The 14,632-nt window shown below is 57.9% G+C and overlaps 1 protein-coding gene across 1 annotated transcript; it reads left to right on the top strand.

Moving 5' to 3' along the window:
• Positions 1-5,748: 5,748 nt before the first annotated feature.
• On the top strand, positions 5,749-9,658 carry UPK3B (uroplakin 3B). The gene is made up of 6 exons (XM_004705976.3): positions 5,749-5,975; positions 6,112-6,261; positions 7,086-7,320; positions 8,362-8,441; positions 8,964-9,093; positions 9,466-9,658. The coding sequence occupies exons 1-6, from the start codon at positions 5,867-5,869 to the stop codon at positions 9,590-9,592; spliced, it is 831 nt and encodes a 276-aa protein (XP_004706033.3). The 5' UTR covers positions 5,749-5,866; the 3' UTR covers positions 9,593-9,658.
• The last annotated feature ends 4,974 nt before the right edge of the window (positions 9,659-14,632 follow it).

Genomic DNA, 14,632 nt, shown 5'->3' with positions numbered 1-14,632 from the left:
GCCAACAGACCTTGGTGTGTGTATCAGTGGAGAGAGGAGGGGGTGTGTGCGCGCGTGAGAGGAAAGAGAGAGAGAGAGCGAGCGTGGGCCCCCACGTGGGAGGGCCAGCACACACCGTGGGGCCAGGAAGCACTCGCCATCCTGCTGCTGCAGACGGCTCCGAGCAAGGGGGCTTCCCACCTGCTAAGTGAAGAGGCTGTGGCTGGGAGGACAGACCACCTTGTCCACGAGCAAGTGCAGCCCCACTACCCCATTCTCCTTCCCGGGTTCAGGCCAGCAACTCTGCCCCCCTTCCCCCCACCATCCCAGAGCAGCCCCACCCTAGTGCAGCACCCCTGGCAATCTGGTTTAGAGCGATGTCTCCTCAGGGCAGGTGGGAAACATGATGTGACCACAGGTGATGAGGTCCTAGCTAGGGGATGAGGGCCTACTAACAGGACCACTGCTGAGACGCCTGGCCACCTCAGGGAGGGCCCAGCCCTACTCTGCTGAGGAGAGCGGAAGGGGTAGGGGTGTGGGGTGACTCGGCTTCTGGCCCTTACGTTAAACATGTACACATGTTACATAGCGGTGGGGCGGGGGGCGGGCAGGGCAAACATAGCTCCAGCCTCCAACACTCAAAGAGACACACACACACACACACACACATTTTGTAGCATGTTGGTATAAATATACTGAATAAGCCAAGAAGTCTAAGTCTGTACCTTTCTGGAGGCAATCTTTCCATCTCTAGCCCTTCTCTGCTCTTCAGTGTACACCACAGCAAAATAGAAGTTTGGGCAACCTTGAGAGACGCCCAACATGGTCCTTTAAAGTGTCTGCGTTTAGAGAACCAAAGGCAGTCCGGAGGGGCAGGGTCAGAGCTGGAGGGTGGTGGTCAGTTTCTCAGGGAAAGTCTCAGGTAGGACAGCCCCTGCCCGAGCCATGCATGTGGAAGGAGGAAGAGTGCGCTCTGAAAAGTCACTATGTAAAGAAGGCGGCCCCATGCAGTGCGACGCAAGCCCACCGGCTGATGCTGGCCGGGGCCTCCTCGAAAATGATCCAACCAGGCCGTCCTGCATTGCCTGTCGAGGACTTGTGCCCTCACACAAGTGATGTTCATTGCTGCATTCTCCAAGTCAATTAGGTTTGATGATGGTAACTATTGGGATTCACCAGCCACACCTGCGTTCCTTCCCATCTGTACACGTGCATTTCTTAAAGCTACACTGTCTATATGCTCTCCTCTGTTATTCAGTCTGAATGAGGAACACAACAAGAAAAACGGGGCCTGTCTAAATCTTTACCACTTAGTCCGTCGACCTAGCATTAACAGGGGGACCCCTTTTCTTACAGGTTTTTACTCTAAAGATCTGATGATTGAAGCTATTAACATCACACACCTGCGCCCCGAGCCCGCCCTTCTCAACCCTCGTTGCAGCCCTCGTCACAGCCGTGTGTAGCACTCGAATTATCTTCACCTTCCTGGACCAACCTCGACCTCCACCAATCATCATCAACAGAACAATAAAGATGTACTCAGTGCTGTCAAAGGCCTTACAGGTGGAAGTGTTTTTGCCGGCTATCTCATCTCATCAAGCCTCCTCCTCCTCCTCTTCCTCACAACTATAACCTTGTACCTGAAAGTTACCACTTTAACCGGTACTCTTTTAGGCCTTATTATCCCAATTGAACTAAATTCCCTTACCCTTAACCTAAAATATTTTCATTCATCCATAGCCTATAAATTCTCAAACATACTAGGCTACTTTCCATCAAGTGTTTGTTATACTTTCCGGCAGGTAAGTCTACCAACAAGCCCAGAACTCGCCGCCTCTGCTCTTGACCTCATTTGGCTAGAGAAAAGATAACCCAGAAATATTTCCTACTCCCCTATATTAGCAGCATCTTCAATCTCTAGCCAAAAAGGAATAGTACAATTTTATCTTCTGTCCTTTTTATTTTCCGTCATTATTTAACGCCCCGAGTAATTTCTTTTACAATAAATAACAAGCACCAACCAGCCAAAGCTATTACATAGCTTCCCTCATTATATAAAGTTGAACCCCCTATATAATCCCGAACATAACCAATTTCTTCACCACTAAATAACATTAAACTTTATAACCCCCAGGCCAAATTCTCATTGTTAATCAAATAGACTTCCACAAATAAGCCTAAGCAGAAAGCACCTAAAACTGCAACACCTGATACCCAGTCACGGGGTAGCCCTCAGTCGCTATGGCCTTCATATAACCCGAACACTATTCGTATTCCCCCTAAATACACTAGAAACACTATTAATCCCCAAAATGAGCCGCCAAAATTTAATCCAACCCCACACCCTACTCCACCTCCCACAATGAACCCTAACCCACGATACAGAGGGAAATTCGGCTTAGAAGAAAAAACAAAATTAACACTAAATCATATAAATTCCATCATTATTACATGGACATAAACCATAACCCTTGAAATGGAAAACCACTGTTGTCACTTCCAATTAAAAACAAATGACCAACATTAGAACTCCAGAGCCACATGGCTAAAGGCCGATGACGCAGAACGTGGGAGCCGGTGCAGGGGATCTCGGGCCGAGGTGCCGAGTTGTCTGCATCCAGGAGCAAGCCAGTGTGTGGGGGCTGGCCTTTTCCTCCCAATACAGGTTCCCATTGCCTTAAAATCTCTTACTGATAAGCCTCTGGCATGGTCCTTCTCTAAGATTACCCCTTGGGGCACCAGGCTCCTCTGAGTGGATCTCTGCCTTGAGTTCATCTCCGAGATCCTGGTGACTGTCCTTAATATGCTCCGGCCATCTGAACACTAGTTTTCTGCGGGCTGGGCAGCATTCCCAGGAATGGGTTGGCAGGCTTTAGTGATAGGGGAAGATGTCCACCTGAATTTTGTTAAAAATTGGATTTCAGCCCTGACCTCAAAACCATTGTTTTCCATGGCACAGGAAGTACCCACCTTTTTTGAAAGCCACCTAACAAGACTGAGACGAGGGTCTTACTGAGAGTACGAGCTCCCAATAAAATGATTTTGAAAAAGATTAAAGACAAAGCAAAAAAATGTTTTAAAAACCCAAACTCTCTCTGATACACAAGTGTCTATGAATTTGTTTCTCTGGTCTACCCAGACTGACACAGTGACTGAGGCAGCAATGACCATTGATCCCATTCCTGTGCACACATCAGATGCCCTGCTGTAACTGACAGAATGTGAAGTGTTGTCTTGGGGCCTACTGTACATTTAAGAAAGGACGCTTGTAAAAATGAAAGAAAAATCATCCAGCAGTTCATCTCTAGCTCTTTCCCCTGAGCTGCTCCTCTGTCAGCTGTGAGATCAGAACCTGCCAGAGCTGCTCTTCTGTCTTTGAGGCCCAGCATCCTGTACCACCGGAAGCGAAGCAATGCATTTGAATGAATAAATAAACATGTCTTGCTCCTACCGATTCCTAGTGGCCCTACAGGACACCTCTGAGTGTCCCAGACTGGAACTCGATACAGGAGTAGAAAGCCTGGTCTTTCTCCCGTGGACCAGCTGGTGGTTTCAAACCCGGATGCCCCCAGGGCTCCTCTGAGGATACAAATGAGCAGCCAGCATATGAAAAAATGCTCAACATCATTAGGCATGCGGGAAACGCAAGCTCGGGCCACAGATGCCACCTCCTACCCACCGTGGGCAGCTGCCCATCGAGTGGGTTCCAGCAGCTGGGGAGCCTGCACACGTTAGAAGGAGACTGCCCATCCGTACTGTTGTCTCGGGCTGGGTCCTCGGGAGAAGCCAACCCAGTGAAACTCGCAAGTCCATCACAATCCCCTTCACTTCCTGCACATGCGGCCGGCTCGGGCACGGGCCTCCAGCCTTGTCTGACACTGCCAGCGAGTCCAGACGGACCCAACGGCGATCCTGTAGGATGGAACAGAACCGAGCCCTCGCATTCCAAACAGTCTTTCCAGGAGGAGGCAGCCTCTTTTGCCTTCGGAGAGACAGGTGTGTTTGAACTGCTGATCTGATAAGCAACCGAAGGTGGCTCCCATGATGTCACCAGGGCCGCTCTTGCACGCAACCAAACCCGCCACCTGCCGGTCGGTGCCGACTCATGAGGACCCTGTGTTGTGGTGCGGGGCCGTGGGGTCAGTTCTGACTCACAGCAACCCTGGATGCAACAGGACACAACACGGCCCAGTCCGGCACCATCCTCACAATGGCTACGTTTCAGCCCGTGGTGGCCGCCACGGTGCCCCGCCACCGTGTCCAGGGCCTTCCTCGTGTCCACTGCCCCACAGCTTTCCCAACCATGATGCCCTGACCACATGTCCACAGGACAGGAGACCACGTCTCTCGATCCGTGCCTCTAAGGCGCATGCTGGCTGTACTGCCAGAAGGAGCTTGTTTGTCCTCTTCGTCTCTGAATGTTCCTCGCCTACACCATAGTTCAAATGCGTCGAGTTTTTCTGCAGTCTTCCTTATTCAATGTCCAACTTTCACATGCAGACGAGGCGGTTGAAAAAAGCGTGGCTTGGGTCAGGCCCAAGCGACATCCTTGCTTTTCAACACTTCCGGGAGGAGGACCCCCTTTTCCCGTATCTCTTGATGGGAGCAGACTGCCCACTACAAAAACCTCACTGCCATCGAGTCAATTCCAACTCATCGCGACCCTATGGGACAGTGTCGAACCGCCCCTGTGGGTTTCTGAGGCTGTAACTCTTTGGGGGAATAGAAAGCCTCCTCTTTTACCTTCAGAGTGGCTGGTGGGTTTGAAACTGCTGAACTGTGGTTACCAGCCCCATGTATAACCGCTGTGTTACCAGGATTCCTCTGCTCTAAGGTCAAGCTAAATAAGCATAAGCAACTGTTCTGACTTACCTTCAAATTTTTCTTCAAGCCCCAGGGACTGGCTATATGTACACCGACCAGAATAACCGATCTCCAGGGACAGGAAAGCAGGCTCACAGTGGTCAGAGGTTGGGACACAGTAGTTACAGAGTTTCTTTGGGATGATGAGAATGATGTGGAATTATATGATTTTGATGGATGGAGGATGGCACCCCTTCCACGGACTCATTCCCTGTGAAAGGGTATTTTATGATACGGAAATTCTAACTCCAATTCTAGCATCCGGTCGATTCCAACTCACAGCAATCCTATAGAACAAGGTAGAACTGTCCCTGTGGGTTTCCGAGACTTCACTGAGTATGGAAGTAGAAAGCCTCATTTTTCCCTCGGCCTAGCTTGTGGGTTTGAACTATGAACCTTGAGGTTAGCAGCCCAACATGCAACCACGCTGCCACTAAGGCTCCTTGATAAAACATGCACAGACAAGGAGTAACGTAGGTAGAAGGTCTGCCAGAGGCCAAGGGGCCTAGGTCTGAGTCCAGTGGACAAAGGAACAGAGGAGCCCATGCTGGCCATGAGGGGTGAGGGGTGGCCTGGAGACTAGAGATGGGGCTGGGTTGTTTGGGCCTGCCCTGTTCCCCGGCCCCTCCATCCCACCACACCCTGCTCCCACACACCGGGTGGGAATAGGCAGCTGCGGGTGGTTCCTGGCACCCGGGGCTCAGGAATCTCAGGCTCGAAGCAGCCTCCACTAGCCTCCACCTCTGTTTCCCTGAGGTCAGCCCCTCCTCCCTGGCCTGGTCCAGATATTTACTCTGGAGCGTTCAGCTGGGGTGGTGAGGCCTGACGCGGGTGGGGCCTGGTATCACAGAGCCCTGGCCACGCCTGCTCCCAGTGACTGGCTGGACTGCTGAGGGGAGCTGGGTATTTGCAGCTATACGTCTTTTCAAACCCCCCCCCACCCCCCAGCTTGGCAGCCAGACTAACCAGCTCTTCTGGGGTGGGGGTAGGGTGGCCAGGAGGCTGTCCCTGCTCACCTGTGGATATGCAAGGTAGCTGGGCGCTGGCTGGCGCCATGGGGATCCCCCAGAGGCAGCTGCGCCCCTGGCTGCTGCTCCTGGTGTTGAGCTGGCTCTGGCCCAGCAGGAGCCTGGGTGAGTGGGGTCCTGTGGTGGGGGGCTGGCCGGGGCCTAACACTAACCCACCCATTATTGGGAGAGGCAGTGCCCATTCCTCCCGGTGGCCCCGCATTCCTCTGCGTGGTCACCACCGCCTACCCTTGGCCCCCAGACTTGATCCCCTACACGCCTCAGATAACGGCCTGGGACCTGGAAGGGAAGGTCACTGCCAGCACCTTCTCCCTGGAGCAGCCGCGCTGCGTCCTCGACGGGCACGCCCAGGCCACTGACACCGTCTGGCTGGTGGTGGCCTTCAGCAATGGTGCGTGGTGGGCCGGGGCTGGAGGGGAGGGCCAAGGCCGGAGAGTGGGACCTGGATGCCCAGGCCCTCACCAGTTCTTGCCAGGGCTGCGCGAGTGTGAATGTGCTCAAAAACACCTCCGGCCAGAGCAATTCCGAGTGACAGGGCGGACCCGCCCCTGTGAGTTTCCGAGGCTGTCACTCTTCACAGGGGTGGAAAGCCCTGTCTTTCTCCCGTGTGAGTGCCCGGGTACCCAAAATGCCTGCTGTGCTTTGGCCATGGGAGGGGACAGTGAGGGGATGCGGGGATGCTGGAGCGGGAACGAAGCTGGGACTGAGTGTGAGCAGGGGCTTTCTGGGCTGGAGGAGCTACTCAAACTCACTGTCACTGCCATTGAGTCGAGGCTGTCGCCTAGTGACCCTTTAGGACAGGGTAGAACTGCCCCTGTGAGTTACGGAGACTGTACCTGCTTATGGGAGTAGAAAGCCTCGTCTTTCTCCTGAGGAGTGGCTGGTGGTTTTGAACTGCTAACCTTGTCGTTCGCAGCCCAACGCATCACCACTACACCACCAGGGCTTGGAGAAAGAGCCACTGAGTACCTGGAATGCAGGGCAAGGCAAACAGCCTGGGTGGGGAGCGGGGTGGGGCAGGGGCTCCATCCAGACGGGGCTGTCAGAGAGGGACACAGTCTGATTGGTGTCCAGATGGTGCCTCTGGGTCCTGCCGGAGAGGGGTGGCCTGCCGGGCCACCAAGGGACTATTGGAAGGCAGGGGAGGATAGGACAGCACAATGCAGACTTGTCTCTCCACACACATGGGTGTGTCTGTCTCTGTCCACCCTGCAGCCTCCAGAGACTTCCAGAACCCCAAGACACTGGCTGAGATCCCTGCCTTCCCTGAGCTACTGACCAGTGGCCATTATATGACGCTGCCCCTGTCCCCGATGCAGCTGCCCTGCACAGACCCTGCTGGTGGTGGCAGCAGCATCCCCCTCCTGCGGGTGGGCAACAATGCTCGCTGCCTTGCTGACCGCCAGCTGACCTACTGCAATGGCCCCCTGCCCAGCCCTGGGCCTTACAGGTGAGCCACCACACCTTGTGGCTGGGGTCAGGGTTCTGCTTGGAACCGCACACTGACTTCTACCACCCCTTACTTAGAGCTAGGCCTTTGTCCAACCCCTGCAACCCCCTTTCCTGTTTGCACATATTGGTCACCCCCTCCTCCCAGTGCAGGGCTGGCAGGTGCTAGCCTTGTTCCAGACCCAAAGGGAGGGCCCCAGGGAGTGCCCAGCCCCAAGATGCCCCACCGGTGCCTCCCACCGGAAATCTGGCAGGAAGCTGAGGCTGGGGGCTTAGCCAGGTGGGGAGAAGGAAGTGGGGGGACAGGAGCGTTGGCTTCCACTCATTTTGGAGACAAACTGCGGGGCGCACTGCCAAATGGTATGTCCAGATTAAGGGTGTATGGAGAATGATTTTTTTTTTTTAATCGTGTATGGGAAAGCCAGGGACCCAGCGCAGCTGGGAGGAGTGGGAGGAGGGAGGACAGGGCGGGGCCAGAAGCCGGAAGCGGAAGTTTGCCCACGGCTGCAGCACCCTGGACCTGGTTCTCTCTGCCCTCTCACCCACCGGGTCTCTGCGTCTCCCCGAGACCCCGTGCCCTCAGCTCTAGAAGCCATCAGAGCTACTTCTCTCAGAATCCACCTGCGGGGTCCCTTGTGGCCCAGAGGCTTTCCAGAAAACTCCCACTCTGCACAAAGATAAAATGGGCGATTCTCTGCCCAGCTCCGGGCTCACCCTGCCTCTCCCCCCACCCCACCCACCGGCCCGCTCTCCAGCCCTGCTCTTGGGAGATTGCTTATGACCCAGAATCTCTGGCCCAGATCGGAACATCGACAGCTCAGAGGGATGGGACGGCTGGCAGAGGTCCCCGGGCCAGAGAGCGGGATGCAGGGCCGGGCCTTGGCTGGCAGCCACCCTGCGGGGAGAGCCGCCACCGCGGACTGGGCCGGAGGCCGGGTGCAGAAGTCCGGGGTCCGCCCGAGGGAGGGAACACCTGTCGGCCGAGGCATCTAAGGAGTGTCCCCGCCCCTTCTCCCCTGCTCTCCCCGCCCTCCTCTCCTAGGGTGAAGTTCCTCCTGCTGGACGCCAGGGGCGCTCCCAGGGCCGAGACCAGGTGGTCAGACCCCATCACTCTCCTCCGAGGTAGGGGCGGGCTGGGGGATCCTGACCGGCTCTCGTCGGCCAGCTTGTCGCCTTCTGCAAAATGGACAAGCGCACTGACCTCTCTGCCCGGCTCCCGTGAGGCTGGGGAGCTGGGGGCGGTTCCCAGGGCCTCTCACCCGCTGCCCCAGCCTCCCTTGCCCTAGGAGCTAACGACCTGGGGGAGGGGAGGGGAGGGGCAACCCTGAAGAAGGCGGAGGGAGGCTTCCCTAAACTGCACCCCAAAGGGCGTCAGAGGTAGGGCCCGGGAGGCCCCTGCAGGTCCGGAATCCAGGATCAGTCCCGAGTCCTGCAGTCATCTGCTTCTATGGCCCAGGCTTGGTGGGGGGCACAGCCCGAGCTCTGTGACCAGGTGCCGGCCGCTGAGGCCAGGCTGAACTAGATTGGTGGGTGGGCCCCCCGTGGGCCCCCCCAACCCCTCCGGAGGCTGTCTGGGCAGCCAGGCCTTGGGGTGCGAGCGTTAGGGGAGGTGGTGACAGCCTCTGAACATCGCTGTGTGTGCAGGGAGGGCCCCGAGCTCCATCGACACGTGGCCAGGGCGGCGAAGTGGGGGCATGATTGTCATCACCTCCGTCCTCTCCTCTCTGGCCGGCCTCCTGCTCCTGGCCTTTCTGGCCGCCTCCACCATGCGCTTGTGAGTGGCCTGGGCCCCCAGACTCCTGCAGACCCCCTTCTCTCTCCTCCCTCCCCTTTAGACACCCCCCACCCCACCCAGTCAAGGTTCCCAGTGAAGTAAGGTCTCCAGGGGACGCAGGAGGATGGCCCCCACCGCTCCTCTGGGGACTGGCTTCCGGAAAGGACCTCAGTCACCTGTCCCCCAGTGTGTCCCTAGTTCAGTCCTTCTCTCTGTGGTGGCCCTGACGTGACCAGGCTAGTCAGGGGGTCCCCTGGAGGAGGCAGCCATTCTCGGGTTGTGGAATGGATCTGTGGGGCATGGCGATGGCAGTGGGGTGGTGATGGGGGTGGGGGCGGCTGCAGGGACTCAGCGAGGCCCTTCCCACCACAGCTCCAGTCTCTGGTTGCCTGAGGAGCTGCCAACCCCGGAGCAGCTGAGGATCGGCTCCTTCATAGGGAAGCGCTACACGACCCACCACATCCCGCCCAGCGAGGCCACCACGCTGCCCGTAGGCTGAGAGCCTGGCAGGGACCCCGGCCCAGCCCCCCAGCCCCTAGCCAGGCTATGTGATTGAGCAGGGGGAGGTGGGGTGGGGTGGGGGAGGGGATGGGGTGCAGGGTTCATCTCCAGCCCCTGCCCTGCCAGCCTGGGATCCTTGCCTTTACCCACCTCGCGCTGCCCCCAGCCCCAGCTGAAACTGCCCTCCATCAGCACTCACCCCAGGCCCCACCCTCTTCTGCCTGCCCTCCTGTGGGGGAGGGTGCGGTCTGTGACCAGGGAGGCCACCTGAGGCTTGAGCCTCCCTCTCTCCCTCTGCCCCGTCCCAGCCACCAGAGGCTGGGGTTAGAATCAGGCCTGGTGCCTGAGCGGGAATTTCCTGGGAACAGAGGTCTGGCGGTGTGGCTGATCCTAGGAATACTCAGTCACCGATTCCATACGCACGCACTCACGCTGGTCTGCCGCTCCACCATCGTTATTGAGAGCTGGCTGTGCGCACGTTCAGTGTGAGGCCCCAGGGCTACAGACGGGCCCAGCAGCTCCTGACCTCGGGGCCACAGATGACCACGTGTTCTGAGTCCCCTGTTACTGCGGGGAGGTGGGACCGGTGGATACCCTATGGCTGGTCTCCCCAGCTGGGGCTCTGGGAGGAGGCTGCTTTTCCCATTATGGCCACACGGGCGCGCCAGCGCGCCGCTGCAGACGCCCACCCGACACTGCGAGTTGGCTAGTGCCGCGCCCAGTCGAAGTGGCCCTACTGGGGGGCCACTCGAGGGTCCTAGAGAGCTCAGGGGTCCTCACCATGACCGACACCCCTGCGGTGTCCACACTCAAAGCCACAACCGTTTTTCAGTGGGGGAGACCGAGTGGCAAGGTGGGTTACACGGGATCCCCCGTTCAGAACCACCAGCCACTTGGTAGGAGAAAGTTCCACCCTGTGCTGTAGGGTCACTGTTCTGGAGAAAGAGCTGAACTGAGTTCCAGGCTCAGCCCCTGGGCCCCGCTTCAGCCCCCAGGGCTGGCCATGAGCCCTCCCAGCAGGGTGACCAGGAGGCCACCCCCATCATTGGGTTGAATAAACGTGCTCTGAGTGCTACCTGGTATTGGTCCTGAGGGGGCCGGGAGGGGCGTGGAGTTGTCACCGTGGAGTCTGGCCCTACCACCAGCCCAGGGCTGCCCCTCAGCCGTCCCTGGACTTGGACTAGAGCCATAGCAGCCGGTGGCAGCGTGGGGGGAAGAGGTGGGACCAGGGGCCTGGTGCAGAGGATGGATCCTGGGAGACCAGGGGACGGAGTTGTCTCCGCTCTGGCATGGTTTCACATGGGGGGATGTGTGAATGCCGAATGGGGGTCCTGGGAGAGGTGGGGGACCCCTGAGGTGTGAGGAAGCAGAGGGAGGTCTGCGTTTCCCTACAAAGCACCCCAGGAGTGGGTACCTCCACCTCCCCCCAAGCAGATCCACAGGAACATTAGTCAATGGGGTGGGGGAGGATTCTTCCAAAAGGAAATGCACCGGCTCCAGGCCGGGGTTGGGACGGGGGTGCAGTGCCTGTGCTGAGGACCCCAGAGCCCTGCTGAGCGGCCTGCCAGCCAGACCTCAGACCTCTGCCAGCTCCTGTGGAGCAGAACCAGGCTCAGTGGGGCTGAGGGCCCTGGAGACACTTGTCTTTGCCCATTTTCTCCAGGACTCAGTGTGGGTGTGTGCCTTGAAGGCCATTGATCCGTAACATCATGGCTGAGGTATTCAAAACAAGTTCATTGTCAAAGAGGCAAAGGAGCAAGGGCTGGGGGGGTGGGGGGGGCCCCCGATAAATCCAAGATGACTCAGCCGGTCACTGTGCAGAAACCCAGAGGGAAGCCGGGGCCAGGCAGCAGGGCCCAAGCCCTCCCAGCCCCCTCCGCACTCACGGCCCCTCCTCCAGGTCTCCCAAGCCCCAGGCCAACCACCTTGGTCTCTCATAGGAGGTCAGCAGCTGCCTCTCCCTGATCTCCCCACTTCTGTTCCAGACACATCCCCCATACCCATTCTTCTCGCGCATGCAGAGGGAGCCTGTTATAAACGTTGTCACTTTCCACCCCTGCTCACAACCTTCCAGAGCTTCAATGTCCTTCCCTGTTTCCCGAGGTGTCACGTGGGCTGGGGGGTGGGGTGATAGACTGCACTCCCTGACACTGTCAGAGATAAAGACAACAAAATGACCCCTGGGTTCATGGTGGAGGAGGAGGTGGAGGTGGTGGTGGCGGTGGAGGTGGGGTGGTGGTGACTAGGGAGAGAGGCCACCAAGCAACTGGCATCACTAGGGTTGGTGTCACTCATTACCTACAGAGGTAGTGCACCCCAACTCCCATGGTGTGAGGGGGGCATCCCATAAGCTGGCACCACCCATGGGGACTCCATTTATATTAGTTTAGGGCTCACTCAACTGCAGTTTGACCTCATTTACAGAGACACTTTCCAAGCAAGGTCAAACTCATAGGTTAGAACTTCAACAGATAGACAACTCACCCTGTGGCAGGGTCAAATGTGGAAGACCACCCAAATAAACCTAGGTCTCCCTATCAAGTTGGTCCCTTAGCGGGCAGGGTAGAACTGCCCATGTGAATTTCTGAGACTTTACATCTTGAATAGACAGCCGTACCTTTTCCCCATGGTGGGTTCAAACCGCTGAGCTCATGGTGAGCAGCTCACGCCCACATCACCACCACCACAGCTCCGTAACATGGAAGACCACACTGTTTGGACCATTCACTGCTGCCCCGTCAGGAGCCCCAATCCTCCCCCAGGCTGGGGACTCAGCCCCTTGAGACCCATCTCTCCTGCCACCCACCATCAGGAAGCTGGAGCCTAGGGGGGGCAGCGCCAGCCTGCTCTTGGCCACACAGCTGGGCAGTGGAGCTCCTGACTGCTGAGCCCACCGCCTCACTGGACTCCACAGAGACCCCTCCTGTCGCTGCCCCAGCTGAAAACCTGCCTCCAGCAGCCCCTGCCAAGGAAGCTGCCCAGCCTGCTGTGGAGGGACATGGGCAGGCCTCATTGCCCATGACTTAAACAGGAGCCAAGGAACATGCCCATGCCTTCTGTTCACTCTGCCCAGCCAGAAGGGGCAGACACAGGGTGGGCAGGGTTTCTGTCCCCACCACTAAGCAGAACACCAGGCCTAGGGACCCAGTCCAGAAACCGCCCTCGGCCCAGATGTGACCCCCACCATGAGAGAGGGTCCTGATAACTGGGTTCTCCTGGGCTGGCTGGTCCTGGTCTTCCCCCACCCCCTCCCCCAGAAACACCTTGGCCAGCTTCGTGGATGGCCTTCCTCATGTGCAGCTAGAGACGCAGGGAGCCGCCCCCCCCATGTCTCGAACCCCTTGGGATGTCACACAGTGAGGTGGGAAACAACAATGTGAACTCTGCCGGGTACCCCAGCCTCAGTTTCCCCTCCATAAAACGAGTCCTCCCCCTGGAAGATCTCCAAGCGCCTGTCGGCTCGGACATTCCAGGCCCAGCCTCCCGGAAACCCCTCACTCATGGGTGACGCAGGCCTGGGTTAACTGGGAGGTCAGGGGTGTGCGTGCAGAATGGGTTGCCCTTGACTATCATTTTTCGTGCTGGTTCCTCCCCCGAGAAGAATGTCCCATGAATCATCTCGGCTTGTCCTGCTCCTCCCAGCACCGCCTCCCCTCCCCTCCCTCCCTGCATCCCTCCTGAAGGGGTGGAGGGGGGCGGTGGTGGCTGCCCAGGCCCCTAGGAGTATTTCCCGGAGCCTCTGGGCTGGGCGTAGTCCCGGGAGGCCTGTCCAACTCCATCAGGCCAGGGCAGTGGGAGGATGTGGTGTGGCGCCAGAGAGGAATAGGGGTAGTGGGCTGGGCAGGAGAGCTTGGGGATTGAGTCTGTTTAGATCATCGGACATCTTGGGGTACTCCTTCTCTGTGGGGTCCCTGGTGGGGTGGAGCTAGCTGACGGAAACCACAGACCCAGTCCAGGCCTGCAGGGGACACTGAAGGAGGCATCGTGGGCATCTGCGGAGACACCAGACGGCCATCTCTGGAGGGGGTGGTGTCTGAGCTGGTCTCTTCCCAGAGGCTGGAGAAGAGAGAGGCAGGTGTGCTGAGGCGTTGGGGATCAGGGTGAAGTGTGTGTGGAGCAGCGGCAGCGGGAGGTTGAGGCAGGAGACGTGGAAGGAGGTGGGTGCTGGGCCAGAGTCTGAGGTGGAATCCGGGAGGGAGCAGTGGTTTCTGGGCAGGGTAACCGGGGCCCTGAGAACACCCCTCCCAGCCACTCCCAGGGCCGGGGCTGGATGCCTGGTTGGGTTCAGGCTCCACTTCCCCTGCCCCAGACAGCCCGGCTTCAGCAGCCGTGAGAACAGGGAGACCTCGTCACGGAGCCATCCTGCAGACGTTTCAGGAACACGTAGAGAAACGTGTATCCCCTTTCGAACGAGGTGTTCTGTGGAACACCAGGCCGCCACCCTGTCTCTCACCTGGATGACTGTAGTACCCCTTTTGCAGGGTCCCCCCAAAGCCCCATCTCTTCTGCCCATGGCAGCCAGAGCCATCTCAGTAAATCCTCGATCGGCTCTCCTTTCCTCTGTTCTAAGCCCGCAGTGACTCCCGACTCCCCGTGATACACGCTAAAGTCCTAAAATGACCTGTGACCTCCACCCCACCTGTGCTATCCCCTGACCTCACCTCCTACCATCAAACACAACAAGATACTCCCTGCTCCAGGCTGGCCTCTAGCAATTCCACCTGGCTGGGCATGTAGAGGGCACCTCTCATCAAGATGTGGCTGCCCCTCCCCTCCTCTCGAATCTCAGCTGGGCTGTTGCTGGCTCTGCTCTCGGTATAGAGCAACAGTGTGTGTTAGGACTTTCAGTCTCACCCCTCGAGGGGCCTGGAAGCTTCCATTCGGGGTCTGTTTGGGATTCTCACTGCCAGTGTCAAAAAAAACTCAAGCTGGGCCACAGAACCCACATGGAGAGACGGTGCCAGCCACCTCGAGCGTGGGAGTGGAGTGGAGTTCCACTGCGAGTGACCCCAGCGGCTTCTGCTAATGCAGAAGGACC

This window comes from Echinops telfairi, unplaced genomic scaffold (genome assembly GCF_000313985.2).
Source record: "Echinops telfairi isolate 266 unplaced genomic scaffold, ASM31398v2 ScPeMD7_5;HRSCAF=22, whole genome shotgun sequence".
Lineage (NCBI taxonomy): Eukaryota > Metazoa > Chordata > Mammalia > Afrosoricida > Tenrecidae > Echinops > Echinops telfairi.
The sequence above is the reverse complement of the archived record's forward strand: the minus strand, read 5'-3'. Positions and strand labels throughout refer to the sequence as shown.